Genomic DNA, 18,351 nt, shown 5'->3' on the forward strand with positions numbered 1-18,351 from the left:
GCATTGCATTAGCCACTTATTTACCAAAACCGTTTGTCTTTGTGAAGTAGAAATATTCACATCACAGTCTAATACAGACAGAAAGTTTATTATTCATAAATATAAAATACTCAAAATATTCTGTAATCATAAGGTAATGATTGGTCAAAGCAAGTCTATTCCATGGAACTAAACTACTTCCTCACATGGATCTTACCATTTTGGAAATACTTTCATTCTGAAATGATTTTGATCCTACTGCAAGACTTCATTAAGATACCACACACTTTGATAAGAATTTACTAGTAGGTTGAATCACTTTACCGCTATTTTGTCATTTTTGACTGATAAGAGTGACATTTTCATTTGGTTCAACCTAATAGTTGTTCTCACCAAGAAAGTAAAATCTAAACTTGCTAACCTTGATTTTGATTTTTAAATTAAACAAGACATGAATCTAAGAGCTTCTCTATAAGCTGATGGGTAACATATGATTAACTGCTTTGCTTGGCTAGCACGATGATTTGAACTGATAAGTCAAGTGAACGGCATGTCCCAGGCCCACCAGGAAAACCACACAAGCAGCCAAAGAGCTTCATCTGTTGCCACAGCAGTGCCCTGTGAGTGAGCAAGTAGACAAGGGAAAAGAAACATGAGCGTGTCCTGTAAGCATTTGACAGAATAGGTTGTAACTTGGCAACAAATTATGAACTTGCTAAAGGTCAAAACTTGGACTTGGCACTCATGCCTTACAGAACTCGCTTATCTAGATGTTTCAAAAGTATCTTCCAATGTGCACTGCTTATCAAATGGCAAGGCAAAAAACAAGGAACATTTGTTGCTCTATTTGCTCCAGTTTAGCAGTGCTGTTCTGGGACTGGGTAGCCAGGATATGGAAGGCAGCTCGCAGGGTCATGGTAAAGTGACTGAGTGAGCCTAACATAAACCAAGGGAAGCCTGGCCCTTCACGTATGTCCTGGGCCATAGCAGAAGTATGGCATCAGTGTTGATATTTGGAACATCAGCAGATGGATTAAAATCATACTGGGCCCATTGTGAGCAAAAGGAGCCCAAACATGGTAGAGATGATGGGTTTGGGAAAGCTATGGCCTGATGGGAGAATGAGCTCAGCATGGTCTGAGACAGGAGAGAGGTGAGTGCTCAGTGAGTCATCCATCATGAATGTGAAGAATAACACCCTGGGGGGCAGGTGACATCACAGGGAATTTTGCTCAATTATTTTAATATTCCAGATTTAAGCGTGTTATCCTAAAAAGCCAGGACAAATACCATTCTGTGAGATAAGATAACATTGTATGTAGTCTGTTATAAGTACTCAGTCATATATATATCATATATATATATATGATATATATATATCAATCATATATATATATTATATATCCATGATATATATATATATATATCTTAGGTTGTTCAGGCTGCATTAACAAAAATACCATAGACTGGGTGTCTTACACAACAAATACTTATTTCTCATAGTTTTGGAGGCTGGGAAGTCCAAGGCAATGGCAGATTAAGTCTCTGGTGTCTGGTGAGGGTCTGTTTCCTGTGTGGAAATGTGGGAGAAGGGGCAAGAGAGCGCTCTGGAGTCATTTTTATAAGGGCACTAATTTCATTCATGAGAGCTCTACCCCCATGACCTAATCACCTCTCAAAAGCCCCATCTCCTAATACCACCACATTGAGAGTTAGGATTTCGACATGTGCATTTTAGAAGACACAAACATTCAGTGTTCTCCACTGTAAACGTGTGTGTGTGTGTGTGTGTGTGTGTAAATTGTTCTATAGCAATAGGTCTACCTAGATATCAGCGGGTAATATAGGACTGTGAATGTCTATAACTGTTTATACCTTGAGCTGTACTAACTTTGGAATGTCTTTTGTGTCCATTTTAAACTAATAGCTCTTGATAGGGTATATATCCTCAATGGTATTTTCAAATAGTACTTGCTTTATAGCTATTTGATGTGTCAGAGAATGATAAGTTGAATACAGACAATTCAGGGTATTTAGTGAATAAATCTATAGATTTGTGGTTTTGCGATCCAATATGAGTTTCAAATATTTTCTGTAACACAAGGCTTTACTTCCTGTTTGAAAGTTGGCATGTCCAAGCACTGGTTTTACCCATTTGCTATATCTCTGCTAATTTTCAGGGGTGAAATGCAAGACTGAATTGAAAAAAAACACATTTAAAAAAATCTTTAACGTATTTAGCAAACTAGGCTTAAAAATATCAATGAAGTAATAAAGTTTAACTATTGAAACTGAAAGTTTTGTATGCAGAAACAAGGCAATGTTATCAGATAAGATCCAAATAAATAAAATCTTAAGAAGATCCAAATAAAGTCTTAAGAACATCTTTTAAAAGAGCATTTCGTGTAAGAGAATTGCCTTTCCACAGACTTTAAAAAAAAATAACATGAGAAGCTGCTACTGGCTTTTCAGTCCCCAAAAGAGTAAGAAGAGTTATAGGAAAGTTATGATGGTGGCTGCTTTTGTGACTGACTTATGTTTGCATGTATGTGGAAAGAACAGAGAATATGGAAAAACTCTGTCATCACTGGAGGCTCTGTAGTTGGGGAAGGAGCATTACACTGGATTTGTTAGGCTTGTAGAATGATATCCTACATGTGCCTACTATGGTATAGAACTGTGCTAGGTACTAAGGTTGATGAAAAACAAAAATCCAAAGCCATGTCTTCAACAAATACATGGCCTCGCTAAGTATACAACACTGGTAGGCATGGAAAAATTGTTATCAGCAGAAGTTATTAAATGAGTAGTGTTGGGGCAAAAGTCAGAGGAGACAGCACTGAAGTCTTGATGAGAGAGGAGGGCGTTGGCAGGTGGAGGACTGTGCCAGCCTGGGAAACAGTTGGAGATGTTGTAGGGAGGAGGCTCAGGAGAAGGGGCAAAGTCAGAAAAGCGAAAGAAGGTTTACTGGGTTCAGCAGGCAATCAGCATGACGAGGTTAGAGGCTTAATGCACGGAGTGAGTAGAAATGACCCTGGAGAGTCTCATGCCAGACCGTGGAGGTCACGAGTGCCAGGCTAAGGAGTTGGAATCTTCCTGTGGGCATTGGGGAATCCGTGAAGGCTTTTGAAGAAAAAGTCACCAGGATGAAAGTGGATTTTGGGAAAACCATGCCAGAAGTGGTGCAGTGGAAGAATTGGACTGGGAGAAATTCAGGGCAGGATACCTGGAAGAAAGATTTCGCAGGAAGAATCAACAGGGTTAATAGGATGCAGGTGATGGTAAGAGAGAGAGACATCACAAATGATTTTCAGACTTTGAAGTGGGGTCTCCAGTAACAGAATCTAAAACCACACACACACACATTCCCTAGGGAAAATTATTTTCGAAGGAAGACAATTATCTTATACAAGGTAGGTCTGGGGTTAACATGGGACAAGTCACTAAGAAGGCCCCACACAGCACTGGAAATGTGAGTTTAGGGTGTGGAAGACTAAGGTAGTGAGTACAGGTGTTGTTATGTATTTAAATGGGAAATATGCCTGAAGCCCAGGAAGTCCCATTCTCCAGAGTCCTCTGGAAAGAGAAATGTAGAAAGAGAAGAGCAAAAAGCTGAAGATTGAACATCAGGGCATTTCTGCCTTTGAGGTCAATGAAGAAAAATAGAGTCAAGGAGGAGATGGAAAAATAAAGGTTAGAGACTGAGAAGGAGAAGCGAGGAGGTATCACAGAATCCAAGAGAGGGTTTCATAAAAACCTCCCCCAAGTTCAAGGAAAGATGATAGAAACAAAGGTCACTGAATTGGGTGCTCAGCAGGTCTTAAATGTCTGTGCAAAGCAAGGTTCACTTCCGTGTGAACCTTCAGGCCTCAAAGAAGGACAGTCTGGCCTTGTGCCCATCTACTGTGCAGCCACATGTAGCTACTGACCAGGAGTGTGCCTAGTCAGCCTGGGATATGCTGTAATCATAGACGACATGCCGGTTTCAAAGAAGTAGTATAAAAAAGAAGAATGTGAAAGATCTCATTAATAAAATTTAAATATTGATTGCATGTTGAAATGATAATATTTTGAATATTTGGGGTAAATAAAATATGCTGCTGAAATTATTTTCACCTTAAAATCTTTAAATATGGTTACTAGAAAATGTACTTAAGTTATATTTCCATTGGATTTTGCGGATCTAGACCTTATAGGGAAGCTCGCTAATATAGGCACTAACATAGCTCAGGGAGGTACACCAATCATATATGCTTTAACAGTTAAGTGCATTCACCCAGCCTGAAGTCTTTCAGAATGTGTTTTCCGTTTTGTGAGTGTATTCCTGTATTTTGTGACCAGTGTATATTACAGTGATCCATTTGTTTATTTTATCCAAAAGTTAGGTTATTCCATCTTACTGAACATTTGGCTCTTTTTTTCAACCAACAGATGATGCTGCAGCTGACAGTCGCAGAACTTACACTCTAACTGATTATTTAAAAAATACTTTTAGGGTGAAATTCTACTCCTTGCGGTGGGTTTCAGGTAAGGACTTTTTTTGGGAGGGGACAGATTTTTATGCTTGTGCTCATTCTAGTTAGGTTGTGGGGCACTTTTGTGGCCCTGAGAAGATATCCTTGTTTGGTTAAACCACATAGGAGAGTTGTTTTGGTTTTTTTTTTCTCCTTAAGCGTGCAAAGAGAAAACCTTAGTATTTCTTTGATACATACTATAAAAAGTTAAAAGTGAATTGAAACCTTGACAGTAATGATGGGGAAATGGATGCATACTAGTGTAATATCCATCATTTAATGTTTCTCTGACTTACAAATGCTTGTTGAGTACTTGCGTGAATGTAAACATTAAGTTTTTACTGGATAATTTTTAGCTGATGAAGATATTTAATCATAACTTGAAATACTGATCTGACCATTTTCTTTCTTTAGATCACGATTATCTCTACAAACAAGATGATAATATCTTGCTATTCAATGCTGAATATGGAAACAGCTCCATTTTCTTGGAGAACAGTACATTTGTATGTTTAATCGCATAATTCATTCCTACTTTAAGGATAAATTCTGGGGATTTTTTTTTTCATAACCTTTCAAATCATGAGTACTATCATTTCTCATCTGTTGAACTCTCTCTGCAGCATATGGCACAGTGGATCTTTCTCTTCTTCTTGGAATGCTCCCTGCCTTGGCTACTTTTTAGTCTCCCTTGACGATTCTTCCTCCTCTGCCCATACTCCTCAGTGTAAGTGCCCCTCAGGGCTCTGTCTTCACTTGCTGGCCTCTGTCCCCACTTGGCATGCTCTCCTTCGGTGAACTTCATACACTTCCACAGCATCAGGGCTCTCCTTTTCGCCTTGACTCTTGAATGCACACCTTCAACACTAACCTCCTGCCAAGATCAAAATCTTTTATTTCTAGTAGCTTGCTTGCTCCTGTCCACCCATGGCCTCAAGGTATTTTAAATTCAGTATCCCAAGTTAAACTAGTTATTTCCCCTTGACTCTCCCAGCAAACTGAAAGCACCCTATTCCTCTTCCTGAGTTCCCCATCTTGATACGTAATGCTCTCCTCTGAGTCACTTAGGCTAGAAAATGAAATTCTACTCTTTAAATCCTCAGAATCCTCTTTGATTCCTGTGTGACCCCGCCCCCATATTTAGCTATTCAACAAACCCTATCATTTCTCCCTCTGCAATGTCAAGTACCCCTCAGATTTCTGTTTCCACTGTAGAGTCCTGGTTCAAGGCCTTTTTAATCTGTGTGAGTGAGTATTCTAGCTTGTGTCCGTATCTCCATTTTGTAGATGAGACCATTGCATTGCCCAAGTCTAGGGCTGATGCAACCCTACTCATCTCATGTCAGCTACTGTGTCAACCAGAGCATCTTTGTAAAGACAGATAAGATTCTATCACATCCATGTGCAAAAAGTCATTTATAGTTCCACTTTTTATATTTCAGTCCAAGCTATTTTTTGAATTTTACATCCTCCCACCTTATATATTTTCTGATGTACCCTATACTGTGTTCAGGTTATGCCTAATCTCTGGATAGTCTCTTAATACGCATGCTCTTTCACACATCTGGTTTTTTGCTTATGCTCTTCCCCCTACTGGGAAATTTCTCTCTCTTTTCTGATCCCTACCCTCATGGTGGTCTTTCGTTGGTTGGAATTAATCCTTCCCTCTCTGGTTCTCTAACCCTGATCACCATACACCTTGTACAATGGTCATTTGTGTTGGGGGATGTGCCATTTCTGGGAGCTCCCAAGGCATGAGCCACATGTCTAGAACCATACCTTGTACATAGTAATTACTCAATAATGACTGTTAAATGAAGCTGTTCAATTGTTCTTTTTTCTATCTGCTTGACAGGATGAATTTGAACATTCCATAAACGATTATTTGGTATCTCCTGATGGACAGTTTATTCTCTTAGAGTACAACTATGTGAAGGTAAAAGAAATGCTGTCTTACTATGACATTTAAAGAACTCTATGAACCCTATGAGTATATTACTTTATAACTGATTTCAAGTTCACGAATATTTAAGATTGACACCTAAGTAATATAATAGGCACTAAAATCTCATTAATCCAGCATCAAAAGGAGCAATAGCCATTCTCATTCATAAAGGGTAAGTCCAACAACTGTTTTCAAAGCAGTCTATTTTTTGGTGTTTTCAAATACTAAAAAGTACAAGTAATACATTATAGATATAAAATACAAGTTAAAATAGAACTTATAATTTAAATTGTTTGACTTGCACATCCAGTAACAGAACCCCTTATTTCCTTTGTCTCAGCTTTATATATAGTAAACTCTCAGTAAGTATTTGCTTTAGAAGGAGTCATACTTCCTCTCCTCCAGAAGAGACTCTGCATGGTGGTTCAGATCACCTCCCAGCTTCCAGGTCCTACCATATACAAACCATTCTAAAGGGGGAGCCTCAGCTCAAAATCAGAGTCTCACACACTCAGGAAAGCTTGATCACATATTCTCTTCACGTTTAGAATGGCTACAAATTGCCAGTAACTTTAACTGCAGCTTTTTATTTACTTTTATTTTTTCTAATGCTTATTTATTTTGAGAGAGTGAGGTGGTGAGTGGGGGAGGGGCAGGAAGCAAGAGAGAGAGAGAGAGAGAGAGAGAGAATCCTAAACAGGCTCAGCACTGTCAGCACAAAGCCCAATGCGGGGCTCAAATCCATGGACCATGAGATCATGACCTGATCCCAAATCAAGAGTCAGATGCTTAACTGACTGAGCCACCCAGGCGCCCCTTAACTGCAGCTTTTTAATTATTCCTGGATTTGACAACAGTTGTCAAGTATAGGAAGTCTTAAGACATGTAGGAAAGATTAAAAACCTGTAGGGATATTCTGCATTGAAAGCAAAATACAAAGCTGGGGATCCCCACCTCTGCCTTTTTATTCTAGAATAAATAATAAATACTGATCAGCCTTATCTCACGCCCCAACGCCTCTTCTATACTCAGGCCAAGTAAACCCCATCTCCTACTCCATTTCCCATTTCAACGTGGTGACTCTCAATCATAATATTTACCCTGGATTCACTGTGTCCAGCTCCATTTCCTGGACATGAAGACTCTCTGACTCTGTTCTGCTAAACCCATAAAGTAGGAGCCAATCAGAATCTTAGGCCAACTTTAACACATCTGTTCCCAATAATGGATTGTTCATTTAATTCAGTGGTTTTTATTGCTCTCTATAGATTAAAATCACTTGAGGAGCTTTTAAAAATTCCCAGTGGCCAGGTCCAATCCCCAGATTCATAAATTATAGTATCTGGAGTGAAGATGGCATCCATGTTTTTTTTTAATGGGCATATTATTTTAATGAGCAAAGGGCTGAGAACAACTAAATACAATTGCCCATGTTAAGGACAAACATAAAGGTTAAGGTAGAAACAGAAAGGTAAATACCAGCTCAATTTACTATTTGGCCAAGTTCAATAAGTGCTATATGATGTATACTAATGGATGTATTTCACTGGTAGACCTTAGTTGGGCAACCATCATTGGTAATTTGTATCTGCTGTGTCACTGTAGTTTATGTATGCATTTAACTGCTTTTGCTGTTTTTCTGGTATTTCCTTCATTCTGCTGCCATCCATGTTTTTCAGGCAGTATCTACAGGACTCCTTTTAAAAACTAAGTTAGATCATATCATGCCTATGTTTGAACCCTCATGATCAGTGATTTGCCATCCCTTGCAGAATGAAACACAAACTTTAACCACAGCATCCTCAGAAGCCTATGTGATTAGACCTCAGTCTGGCCTCGCTAACCCAACTCCTACTACCTTCTCTGGACTCACCATCTCGGCCAGTACTTCTCACCCCTGCCTGAACCTTACAATCACCTATGGAGGTTTTTAAAAATACAGATGCCTGCAGCCTACCCCACACCAACTAGTTCAGCATAGTGATGGGTGGGGCCCGGGCATGGGTAGATTTAAGGGCTCCCAGGTAATTCAGTGATCCAAAGAACTTTTAGGTACACCACTCTTCATTTTTCACAAGCATCATTCATTCTCCTCTAAGGGCCAAAGTATTTGCTATTGCTTCATTCTCGAACGTTCTTCCCCTGATTATCATATGGTACTCCCTTTTTAGTAAATTCAAGTCCAAGCTTTCTTGGATTGCTTTATCTAACTTGGCCCTCTGCCACTCTGTTCTCCCACACTTCACCATTCACTCCCTACCACATTAGCTTATTTTACTTTCTCCATACCTTTGACTGCAGAGCACTAAATTACAAGATTATTGAAAGTAGAGCACTCCATCTTCTCTTTTACTTCTTAGAATGTCTGATAGAATTTTCTGCAGCATACATGTACAACGTGTAGTAGTCTCTATTCATTGCCTAATGCTCCAGACAGTAATAGTTGCATCATCTATCACATGTTGGCGATATTCCAGTTGACTCATCAGGTCTCAGGATAACTGAGAAAAGTCGAGTTTTATTCTATTTCCTTGGAAGTCTACTGTGCAGAGTTCTTTAGATTTTACTCCATGGCTTCTCCATGACTGAGCGCATTTCAAAAGAGCAATTATTACTTCTACGTTGTGGCTATGAGCAAGTTAGTGAGTGAATGAGTGAAAACATAAACACATAAGTACTGTACGGCCTGGTATGTATGTTTTCCTAACATCTCCCCTTGCTGCTGAATGCTCCAGAGGTAATAGTAGCATCACCTATCGCATATTGACAATATTCTAGGAGCCCTGCTTAGCACTTCACATGCATTCCCATGAACCTCTCTTAAGATTGTTACTGACATTATCCCCATGTTCCTAAAGAGAAAATTGAACCTTAGAAAGAAACTTGCCTGATATTACATAATGGAAACTTGTCTTAGTGCATTTGGGCTGCTGTAACAATACCACAGATGGGGTGGGTTAATACCAGATTTATTTCTCATAGTTCTGGAGGCTGAGACAGAGGTCCATGGTCAAGGTGCTAGCAGATTCAGTGTCTGGTGAGGACCTGCTTCATGGAACACAGTTGGCCTCAAATGGAGAATGCGGCATGGAATCTCTCTGGAGTCTCTATTTCAACAAAACAAAACAAAACACGCCTTATTTATTCTTGAGGGAGAGAGAGAGCACAAGCTGGGGAGGGACAGAGACAGAGGGGGACAGAGGATCCTAAGTGGGCCCTTTGCTGACACCAGAGAGCTCCATGCAGGGTTCAAACTCACAAACCATGACCTGAGCTGAAGTCGGCCGCTCAACCAGCTGAGCCACCCAAATGCCCCTGGAATTTCTTTTATAAGGGAACTAATCCAATTCAAGAGGGTTCCACCCTCATGACCTAGTTACCTCCCAAAGGCCCACCTCCAATATCATCACACGGGGATAGGATTTCAACGTATGAATAACAGAGGGTGGGCCACAAACATTATAGCCAGACTTGAGTCCAGGTTAGAAGACTCCAAAGCCTGTGCTTTTCACAATAATCTTTCCCATCTTTGGCCTTCGGCTTCTCTTTGCTATGATGCTTTTGTAACCGCTTCTCTGTGTGGCAGTTTTCTGCCATCGAGACTTGGTCTAACAATCACTTTTTCATAGGCCTCTCTCCCTCTCCAGGCCCTAATTTATGATGCCTGCCTCTCCCCACCTACATCTATTATATCTCTTGAGATTCTTTTCTCATATTTACTTGTCCATATCCCCCATTCAACTATGAGCTCCTCAAGGACAGTGAGCCTTTCTCAGCCAGTAATGCCTGACAGAGGATAGCCGCTAATGTTTATAACCTAAATAGGGGATGAGTCTGTTTCAACGATGAAGTGAACACCCCAGACATTTTAGGTTTCCTTTTGCAACTCATGATGGATCTGTTATCCTGAGTGATCTCAAACCTTCTTAAACCTCTTTTTTAGCCTGTAGCACACCGTTTGTCTCTCGCAGATAGAGCATGCAGAGGTTTCCCAGAAACAAGCATAGATTGTGTCAAAATAATCCAAGATTTAAAAAAAAAAGTATGACTCACAAAAGTTAGAGACTTAATACATAATTGTTGGCATGAGAGGATAGGAGGGTGATAAATGATAAGTGGGAAATATTCTTCAAGGTCGGAAACTCTGGCTTGTGTCTCAGCTCTGCCAATATACAAACTGGGTATCCTTGAGCTACCCATTTTGTTTATTTCATTCTCACAGGTAAAATTTGATTTTTATATCAGTTTGGTTTATTTATTTTTTTAGTTTGATTTATTTACTTTCAGAGAGAGAGAAAGAGAGCAGGGGAAGGGCAGAGAGGGGGAGAGAGAGAGAGAGAGAGAGAGAGAGAATATCCCAAGCAGGCTCCACACTGTCAGCGCAGAGCCTGATGTGGGACTCAAACCCACAAATCATGAGATCATGACCTGAGCCAAAACCAAAAATTGGACGCTTAACCCACAGAGCCACCCAGGTACCCCTGGTTTGGTTTATTTCTTGAACACAGACTATGTGGCTTGTGCTAGACAAGACTCCAGGTATTTAAAGATGAATAAAACACAATTTCTTTCATCTAGGAATATGGTAGGGAAGACAGACATAAAGACATGTTTTAATGTGTACATGCATTCACATAAAACATAATTTTTCATAAATTCAAATCTGCGTATATATATGTTATCTTCAGTCTTACCTTTTTTTCCTCTTATGCCTGGTTCTCTACTTCTCTCCACCCCCATCTTTTCCCCAGGTATCACATGTTAAGAATCTTGTGTGTGTGTGTGTGTGTGTGTGTGTGTGTGTGTGTGTGTGTGTGTGTATTATACTACCCAATCATTCTGTGAAGATAGATATTTTTTAGTTATTGCTTATTCCATAAAAAACCCTACTTTCCATACTTTTCTGTAAATTGCATTTCTCACTCAATGATACCACGTGGAACTTCTTCCAAGGATTCTGGTATAGTTCTACTTTGTTTATTTTTAAATTAACAGACTTAATTTTTTTTTAGAATAGTTTTAGATTTATAGAATATGAGTGGAAAACACAGAGTTCCCATATACTCCCTCATCATCCCCCACTTCTGTCCCACTTTCCCCTATTATCAACATTTTGCATTAGTATGGCACATTTGTTGCAATTGATGAGCCATTATTGATACATTATTATTAACTAAAATCCACCGTCTACATTAGGGTTCATTCTTTATGTTGTACATTCTATGGGTTTTGGTAAATCTATAAAGTATAATGACATGTATCCACCATTACGGGATTATATGGAATATTTCACTGTCCTAAAAATCCTCTGTGCTTCAGCTCTTCGTCCCTTCCTTCCTCCAAACTCCTGGCAACAACTGATCTTTTTACTGTATCCATTAGTTTGCCTTTTCCAAAATATCATGTGGTGGAATTATATAGTATGTAGCCTTTTCAGATAGGCTTCTGTCACTTAGCAATAGGCATGTGAGGGTCCCTCCATGTCTTTTTGTGATGTCATAACTCATTTCTTTTTACTGCTAAATAATATTCCAGTGTCTGGATGGACCACAGTTTGCTCACCCATCCCCTACTGAAAGACATCTTGGTTCTTCTAAGTTTTGGCAATTATGAATGACACTACAAATTTGTAGGGTTTTTAGATATGTGTGAGTTTTCAACTCATTTGGTTAATAACACAGAGTTTGCTGGTAAAGCTATTTGGGTTTGGAGTTTCCTTTGTGCAAATATTTTTATTGATTGATTCAATGTGTTTATTAGATATGAGACTTTACAGATTTTCCATTTTTTCTTGTCTCAGTTTTGATAACTTAATTTTCAAGGAATTTGCCCCTTTTTTAACTTTTATATTTATTGGCCCCCCCAAAAATGTTTGTAATATGGTCTTGAAATCTTAAATTTTTTTAATGTTTATTCATTTTGGAGAGACACAGAGTGTGGGGCAGCGGGGGTAGAGGGAGAGGGAGACACAGAACTTGAAGCAGGCTCCAGTCTCCGAGCTGTCTGCACAGAGCCCGATGCGGGGCTCTAACTCATGAACCATGAGATCATGACCTGAACTGAAGTCGGACACTCAACCAACCGAGCCACCCAGGTCGCAAACAAGATGGCTTTTTTCTTTTCTTTTCTTTTCTTTTTAGATTTTTATTTTATCTTATATTTAGTAGGCTCCGTGCCCAACATGGGGCTTGAACTCAGGACCCCAAGATCAAGAGTCTGTGCTCTACTACTGACTGAGCCAGCCAGGTGCCCAGGTCTTAAAATCTTTTAATCCCATTTTAATCCCATTTTTCATTTCTAATATTGGTCATTCACTGGTCTTTTTTTTTTTTTTCCTTACTTTTACTGTGTTAGCAATTTTATTCATCTTTTCAAAGAACCAGTTTTGGGCTTTGTTGATTTTTTTTTTCTCTTCTGTTCATTTTCTGTGTGATTATTGATTTTACCTTTATTATTTCTTTTCTTCTTATTTGTTTGGATTTGGTTCGCTTTTCATATTTTAGATATTGGATATCGTTGTTTAAAATATTGATGATATATATTCCAGTGTTAATATATATTACCAGGTGGCTTTCAAAAAAGTCTGTAGCACTTTGTATTTTCATGATCAATGTAGGAGAGTATTTCTCCACATCACCACCAGCGATAAAACTATAGATCTTTGAAATATTTTGTAAATAAGATGGTTGAAAAGTGAAAATCTGCATTTTCTTAAACAGGTGGACTTAACATGCTATGGTAAATGCTAGGAGTAATGTTTACCAGGGAGTAGCATGTGGGGAGCACTGTGATTCCAAGAAGTTTCCTTGGCAGGGGTGAAGCCAGAGCTAGGTTACAGGTGAGGTCCTGAGGAGTTTGTACCAGATGGTCTCTGAGAATCTCTTCCTAATTCTCAAATTCTAAGGATTGAGATAGGGAACCACAAAACGTGACACAGAATTATGCAATTTGTTACATTACTTTACATCTTCTCTTATGTGCCTATATCGAGTGGCTGAACTATCGAGGATCACAGGAGCCTGAAATGTCTGTTTTCTTTTACAGCAATGGAGACATTCTTACACAGCTTCATATGACATTTATGATTTAAATAAAAGGTCAGTGACTTCCTCATAAAAGCTATTAAGCTTTTTTAGTGTAATAATACTTTTTTGAAAAGAAGAAATCCCATTGTGATTTATTCATTTGGTAATGTTTCCTTTTATCTTTTTTTCTTTTTTTCAGGCAGCTGATTACAGAAGAGAAAATTCCAAACAACACACAGTGGATCACGTGGTCACCAGAGGGTCATAAATTGGTTAGTGAGTCTCTTCTGTTTTCAGAGAAACATAATGGCTCAAAGTTCTGACATGCAGAAGCTACTTTCCCTGATACAGAACAGACACTTAGGAAGCAAATACTTCACTATCAAATAGAGTGTTATTGCCTAAAATAGCATTTTTCTTGTCTTACACAGTAAATACGGTTCCTAAAAGTTTCTGAACTGCTACTGGGGAATTGTCTACATACTGGAAAAATGCTCTTAAACTCCTCAATTCTATTTTCTGTTGTACTGAGTTTGTTGTTTTGTTCGTTTGTTGAGGCGTACCTGCTTCTTGCTCGTTCTGTGACCTTCTCTCTGTCACTATAGATATACCTTCATGTTCTATGGTGCTAGGAGAATGGCAGAAGTCCAAAAGAAACTGACCAGGAGGCGGGATGTTCATTTGTAGATGGAACTCTCCATTCTGACATGCAACCATACTCCCTCAACCCCCAGCCCCCAGAAAGCAATGCGAAGCAGGCATCATTGTGTGAGAGTGGTCAGCCTCCTGGGTCTTTCTCATGTACTTCATTCAGCATGCACATGGTGGTGGTTGTAAGCTGTTTCTAATATGTGAAGTGTGTCTTTAGAATTATTTGGAGGATATAGCTGTATACTTAGCGTCTTTAAAATGTGAGGAGGATAGAAAAGGACTCTTTATCTTGCTCAAATTGGATAACCCAAGGTAGTCATCACATTTGCATACTTTATTGTTTGAGGATAAAATAGTTGATAGATATTTTTTAACTCTAGGATAAGATATATTATAGCAGGTTATTACTAATTAATCTCTTTTTCAATATTTCTAGGCATACGTTTGGAAAAATGATGTTTATGTTAAAAATGAACCAAATTCATCAAGTCATAGGATCACCTGGACCGGGGAAGAAAATGCAATATATAATGGAATAGCAGACTGGGTTTATGAAGGTAGAGACTTTAAAGCTTTTTCAAATTCGAAAGTCTGTAAGGTTTTTTTTTTTTTTAATACTTAAACATTTCTTTTAAAATGGAGAAATTCAATGGTATTCAACATAAGTTGCATTTCTTTTAAATGTCATCAAATCTCTTTAGCACTGACAATGCCAGGTGTCCCACAGCACAAGGATTTCTTAGCAGTAGCTAGTTTTGCCTGTGTCCTCATTGTCTCTGAATGCCCCTATTGTCTTCTGTCTCCTCCTACAAAGGGCCTTTCTGTATAGGTAGTTTTTCTGCTTTACTGGGGCATAAAAGCTTCCAGATTAACATCAGATGTTTCTCTAACTGGGCCTACCTAACCCAGAGTTACTGAGGAAAGCTAAATACTCCCACAGCATTCCAAGAGCTGACAAAATATTGTCTGGAGGTTGGAGACTAGAGGAGGAAGAAAGCATCTGTTTTACAGAGGATTTGTGTTCATTTGAACTTGGACAAATCATAATTTCCTGTTTTTAAAGAAGGAAAAAAAATAATTAGGCTTAGGGGACAAAATGGGTAAAAAAAAAAAACAGAACTAAAAATATTAAAAAAGGATTAGTCTTCGTTTTAAGGTAGAGTTTTAGAAAATATTAACAAGACATTTTTCATGTCTATAGTTGCCAAGGTACAAGGCATTTTGAGACTGTTCCAAACTGTTTGCGAGGTTGCCTCATGCTTATTAAGTGCCCATCCTTAGTTCATCCTATGAGTTTTTCCTCATAGCTAAAAAAAAATAAAATAGTTTTTCTTCATGATGTAATATTGGTTCTTACCCAGTTCAAGTCCAACGGCTAATGTTACAACAACAAAAATCACTTTAAAAGAAAGATAAATCCCCATGGCCCATAAATAAGATTTGATTAAAACTGATAATGAAATTTACTTAACGATTGAAAAACATCTTTAACACCTGTTGGACAGCTTGGCACAACCTGAAGGACTCCCAGAGTGGACACTAGGTAAAGCCTCTTCCCAAAACTGCGACTCGACGCTTCCTTGTAACATCGGAGTATATCTCTAAGATAAGAACACACCTAATACTAATGTCCTTTCTAACCTAGAGAATAGCTGGAAATATCTCATTTTGCATGTTTATGACAAGCAAAGGAATGGCTTCCCGGTTCCACTGTGGGCCTATCTCTAGTAAATGGGACTTAAGAGTTCCTACAGGGAAATTCCTACAATTGGTTTTGTATATTTATGAATGATCCGTACTTGGAAAGGGCACACTTGCTTCTCCGTATATTGGATCCACCCTCCCATTAGAGCCCCGGTCTCCACTGCAGCCATGATGACTTGTGGAGTATAAGATTGAAAGAGTATGTTCTGAGAGTCTATAGGTTCATAAGGAAAAGAACAAACAAAGCTGCAAGGTGTAGACAGGGCCACGTGCTGTATCATGGAGGGACACTCACAGAGTAGCTGACCATCTGGAACATGTGTCCCTTGCCCCACCCCCTGTTCCCAAATGGCTTCCTCTCTCAATTTCCCTGTGTTTTCACTTTGCCTTATTTCATGATTCTCCAATTGATTATTACCATAGTTAATAGGTGTCTTCTTTTGTAAAAATGATAATAATACTTTATCTTCTAGTATGAAGTTAATTATATGACATTGACTCTGAAGTATGAGTGTAGTTTACCTAACCTCAGGGTGAGAATGAGAATTTTGAGAGCAAGGATGAAAAGGGACAGAGAAAGAAATAAATTTGGAAGATGGAGCACTCCTTACCCCTCAAGTAGTTGTGCTGACAGTGGGGGTGTGGGTAATTGAGTGCAATTCACGCTGAGTGTCAGTCACCTGTGAGGTGCTGCGTCAGGTTCTAGAGACGCAGGGACAGATGCTAACCAACTACTGCTGTCAAGGAACTCTGCCCAGAGAGGAAGACAAAGTTGCCAGGGGATAATCATCACAGAGTGAATTGACTGACCTATCCAGGGGAGGGCACTAGGTTCAGAGAGTACATAAGGAAGGTTGGAGAGGCTGGACAGGAGGTATCACGGGATAGTTGAGGGAAGTCGTGGGGGGGAGAGGTTGCCATAGACACTTGTGCTCACAGCCAGCTTTGTATCAGGAAGGGCTGGAAATCTGTTCCTTCCTTTGTTATTCTCCCTTCTTCCTACTATTCATTCTCAGCTCTTTGAGTTTGACCAGTAGTAGTTTTATAATAATGGTTTTAATACATCACGATATAGAAAAATATGTTCTGTATTACAAATAACTACCAATTCAAAACACAGAACACTCCCTGCTATCTGTACTTAAAAACATTTTTAAAAAACCATAGCCTTGCTGTAATTGTATTCATTTTATGTAATTGCATCTTGATCTTAGACTAGAACCAATGGGTAGAAGCACAAGGAAGGAGACATCAACTCAGTATATGAAGAAGTTCTCAGTAGAAACCCCTTGACCTGGACTCACAAGTCCTGTACCCTTATTCTTGTCTCTGGCAATTATTTCAGTCTCTCTAACCCCCTCAGTTGCCTTCTCTGTACAATGGGATATGAATAGACTCACCTAAAGATCTTCGTCATGACTGCATTAGATAAGCGTTTCTTAAATTCTAAACTGCTATGCAAAAGTAACTTAATGACATAGGTATAAAACAAAGCGCGGCAGGCTGCCTTACCGAGGAGGTTGTCTCTTCCTTGGAAGAGCTGGAATAGGCATGGATGGACATAGAGCATGAAGGTGAAAAGCATGGATTCAAACCAGACAAGTCTGGATTCATTCTTGGTTCTCTCAGTTATTGGCCACGTGACCCTGGGCAGATTACCTATTCTCTTGAAGCCTGTCTATCTCTTTGTTCATCTGCACAGGGAGCTACTGTGAGGATTAACTGAAATAATAGATGTCGGTTGCTTATCAGTGTCTGGCACATGGTTAGCACTCACTGGATGCTAGTGGCTCATCATGATAATTATTACATTTTGTTATGACTGTTGTTGTTTCTGTCACTGGTACTACTATTAACCGTTATTATTATTGAAAACAAGCATTGGGAAGAAACTTGTAAAGAGGCTTCAGGAATCAGAAAAGTGATTGGGGCTTGTGGTAACTCTGAGATTCAAGTCTCTATGCTTTTGCTTTTACCTTTACACCCACAGCAGAACATGAGATTTGTGGATTAAATCTACATAAAGAGGAGCACCTGGGAGGCTCAGTCAGTTAAGCGTCTGACTCTTGATTTTGGCTCAGGTCATAATCTCAAAGGTGGTGAGATAGAGCCCCTTGCTGGGATCCCGCTTGCGATTCTTGCTCCCTCTTACTCTGCCCCTCCCCACTGCGTGCGCACGTGCACATGCTCAGTCTCTCTCAAAATAAATAAATTTTTAAAAAATCTACATAAAAGACTAGGAGTCTCCATCTCTTCTACCTGAGCCCTCTGTAAAAGAGGTTTTGGCATTTTAAGAGCCAGAGATTGGAAGTCCCAAGAATAGACTCCACAATCAACATAGGAAGGAACTACATTTGCCAGAGAATGAGTCCAACAGTGTTCTGGAGAGCAAGACCTTTCCTTTCATTTGCCTCCCTCTTTGACCCTCTTCTCTCACCATCAATGGATACACCAGAGGAGTGTGTTAATCCATGGGAGTCTTTAGTTTCTAGCCTAAGTGAAGGAGGTATTTCTTGATAGGGGTCTCACGGAG

General features: G+C 39.3%; 1 protein-coding gene across 1 annotated transcript in view; it reads left to right on the forward strand.

Annotated features, from left to right (window-relative positions):
- Positions 1-18,351, forward strand: part of DPP4 (dipeptidyl peptidase 4) — a 78,330-nt gene that overhangs the window by 17,704 nt on the left and 42,275 nt on the right. The window contains exons 3-8 of the mRNA XM_060621102.2: positions 4,411-4,506; positions 4,908-4,999; positions 6,349-6,429; positions 13,483-13,535; positions 13,663-13,735; positions 14,551-14,671. Of these exons, the coding sequence (XP_060477085.1) occupies positions 4,411-4,506; positions 4,908-4,999; positions 6,349-6,429; positions 13,483-13,535; positions 13,663-13,735; positions 14,551-14,671 (516 nt within the window). The remainder of the gene's footprint in view (positions 1-4,410; positions 4,507-4,907; positions 5,000-6,348; positions 6,430-13,482; positions 13,536-13,662; positions 13,736-14,550; positions 14,672-18,351) is intronic.

Source organism: Panthera onca, chromosome C1, assembly GCF_046562875.1.
Source record: "Panthera onca isolate mPanOnc1 chromosome C1, mPanOnc1 haplotype 2, whole genome shotgun sequence".
Lineage (NCBI taxonomy): Eukaryota > Metazoa > Chordata > Mammalia > Carnivora > Felidae > Panthera > Panthera onca.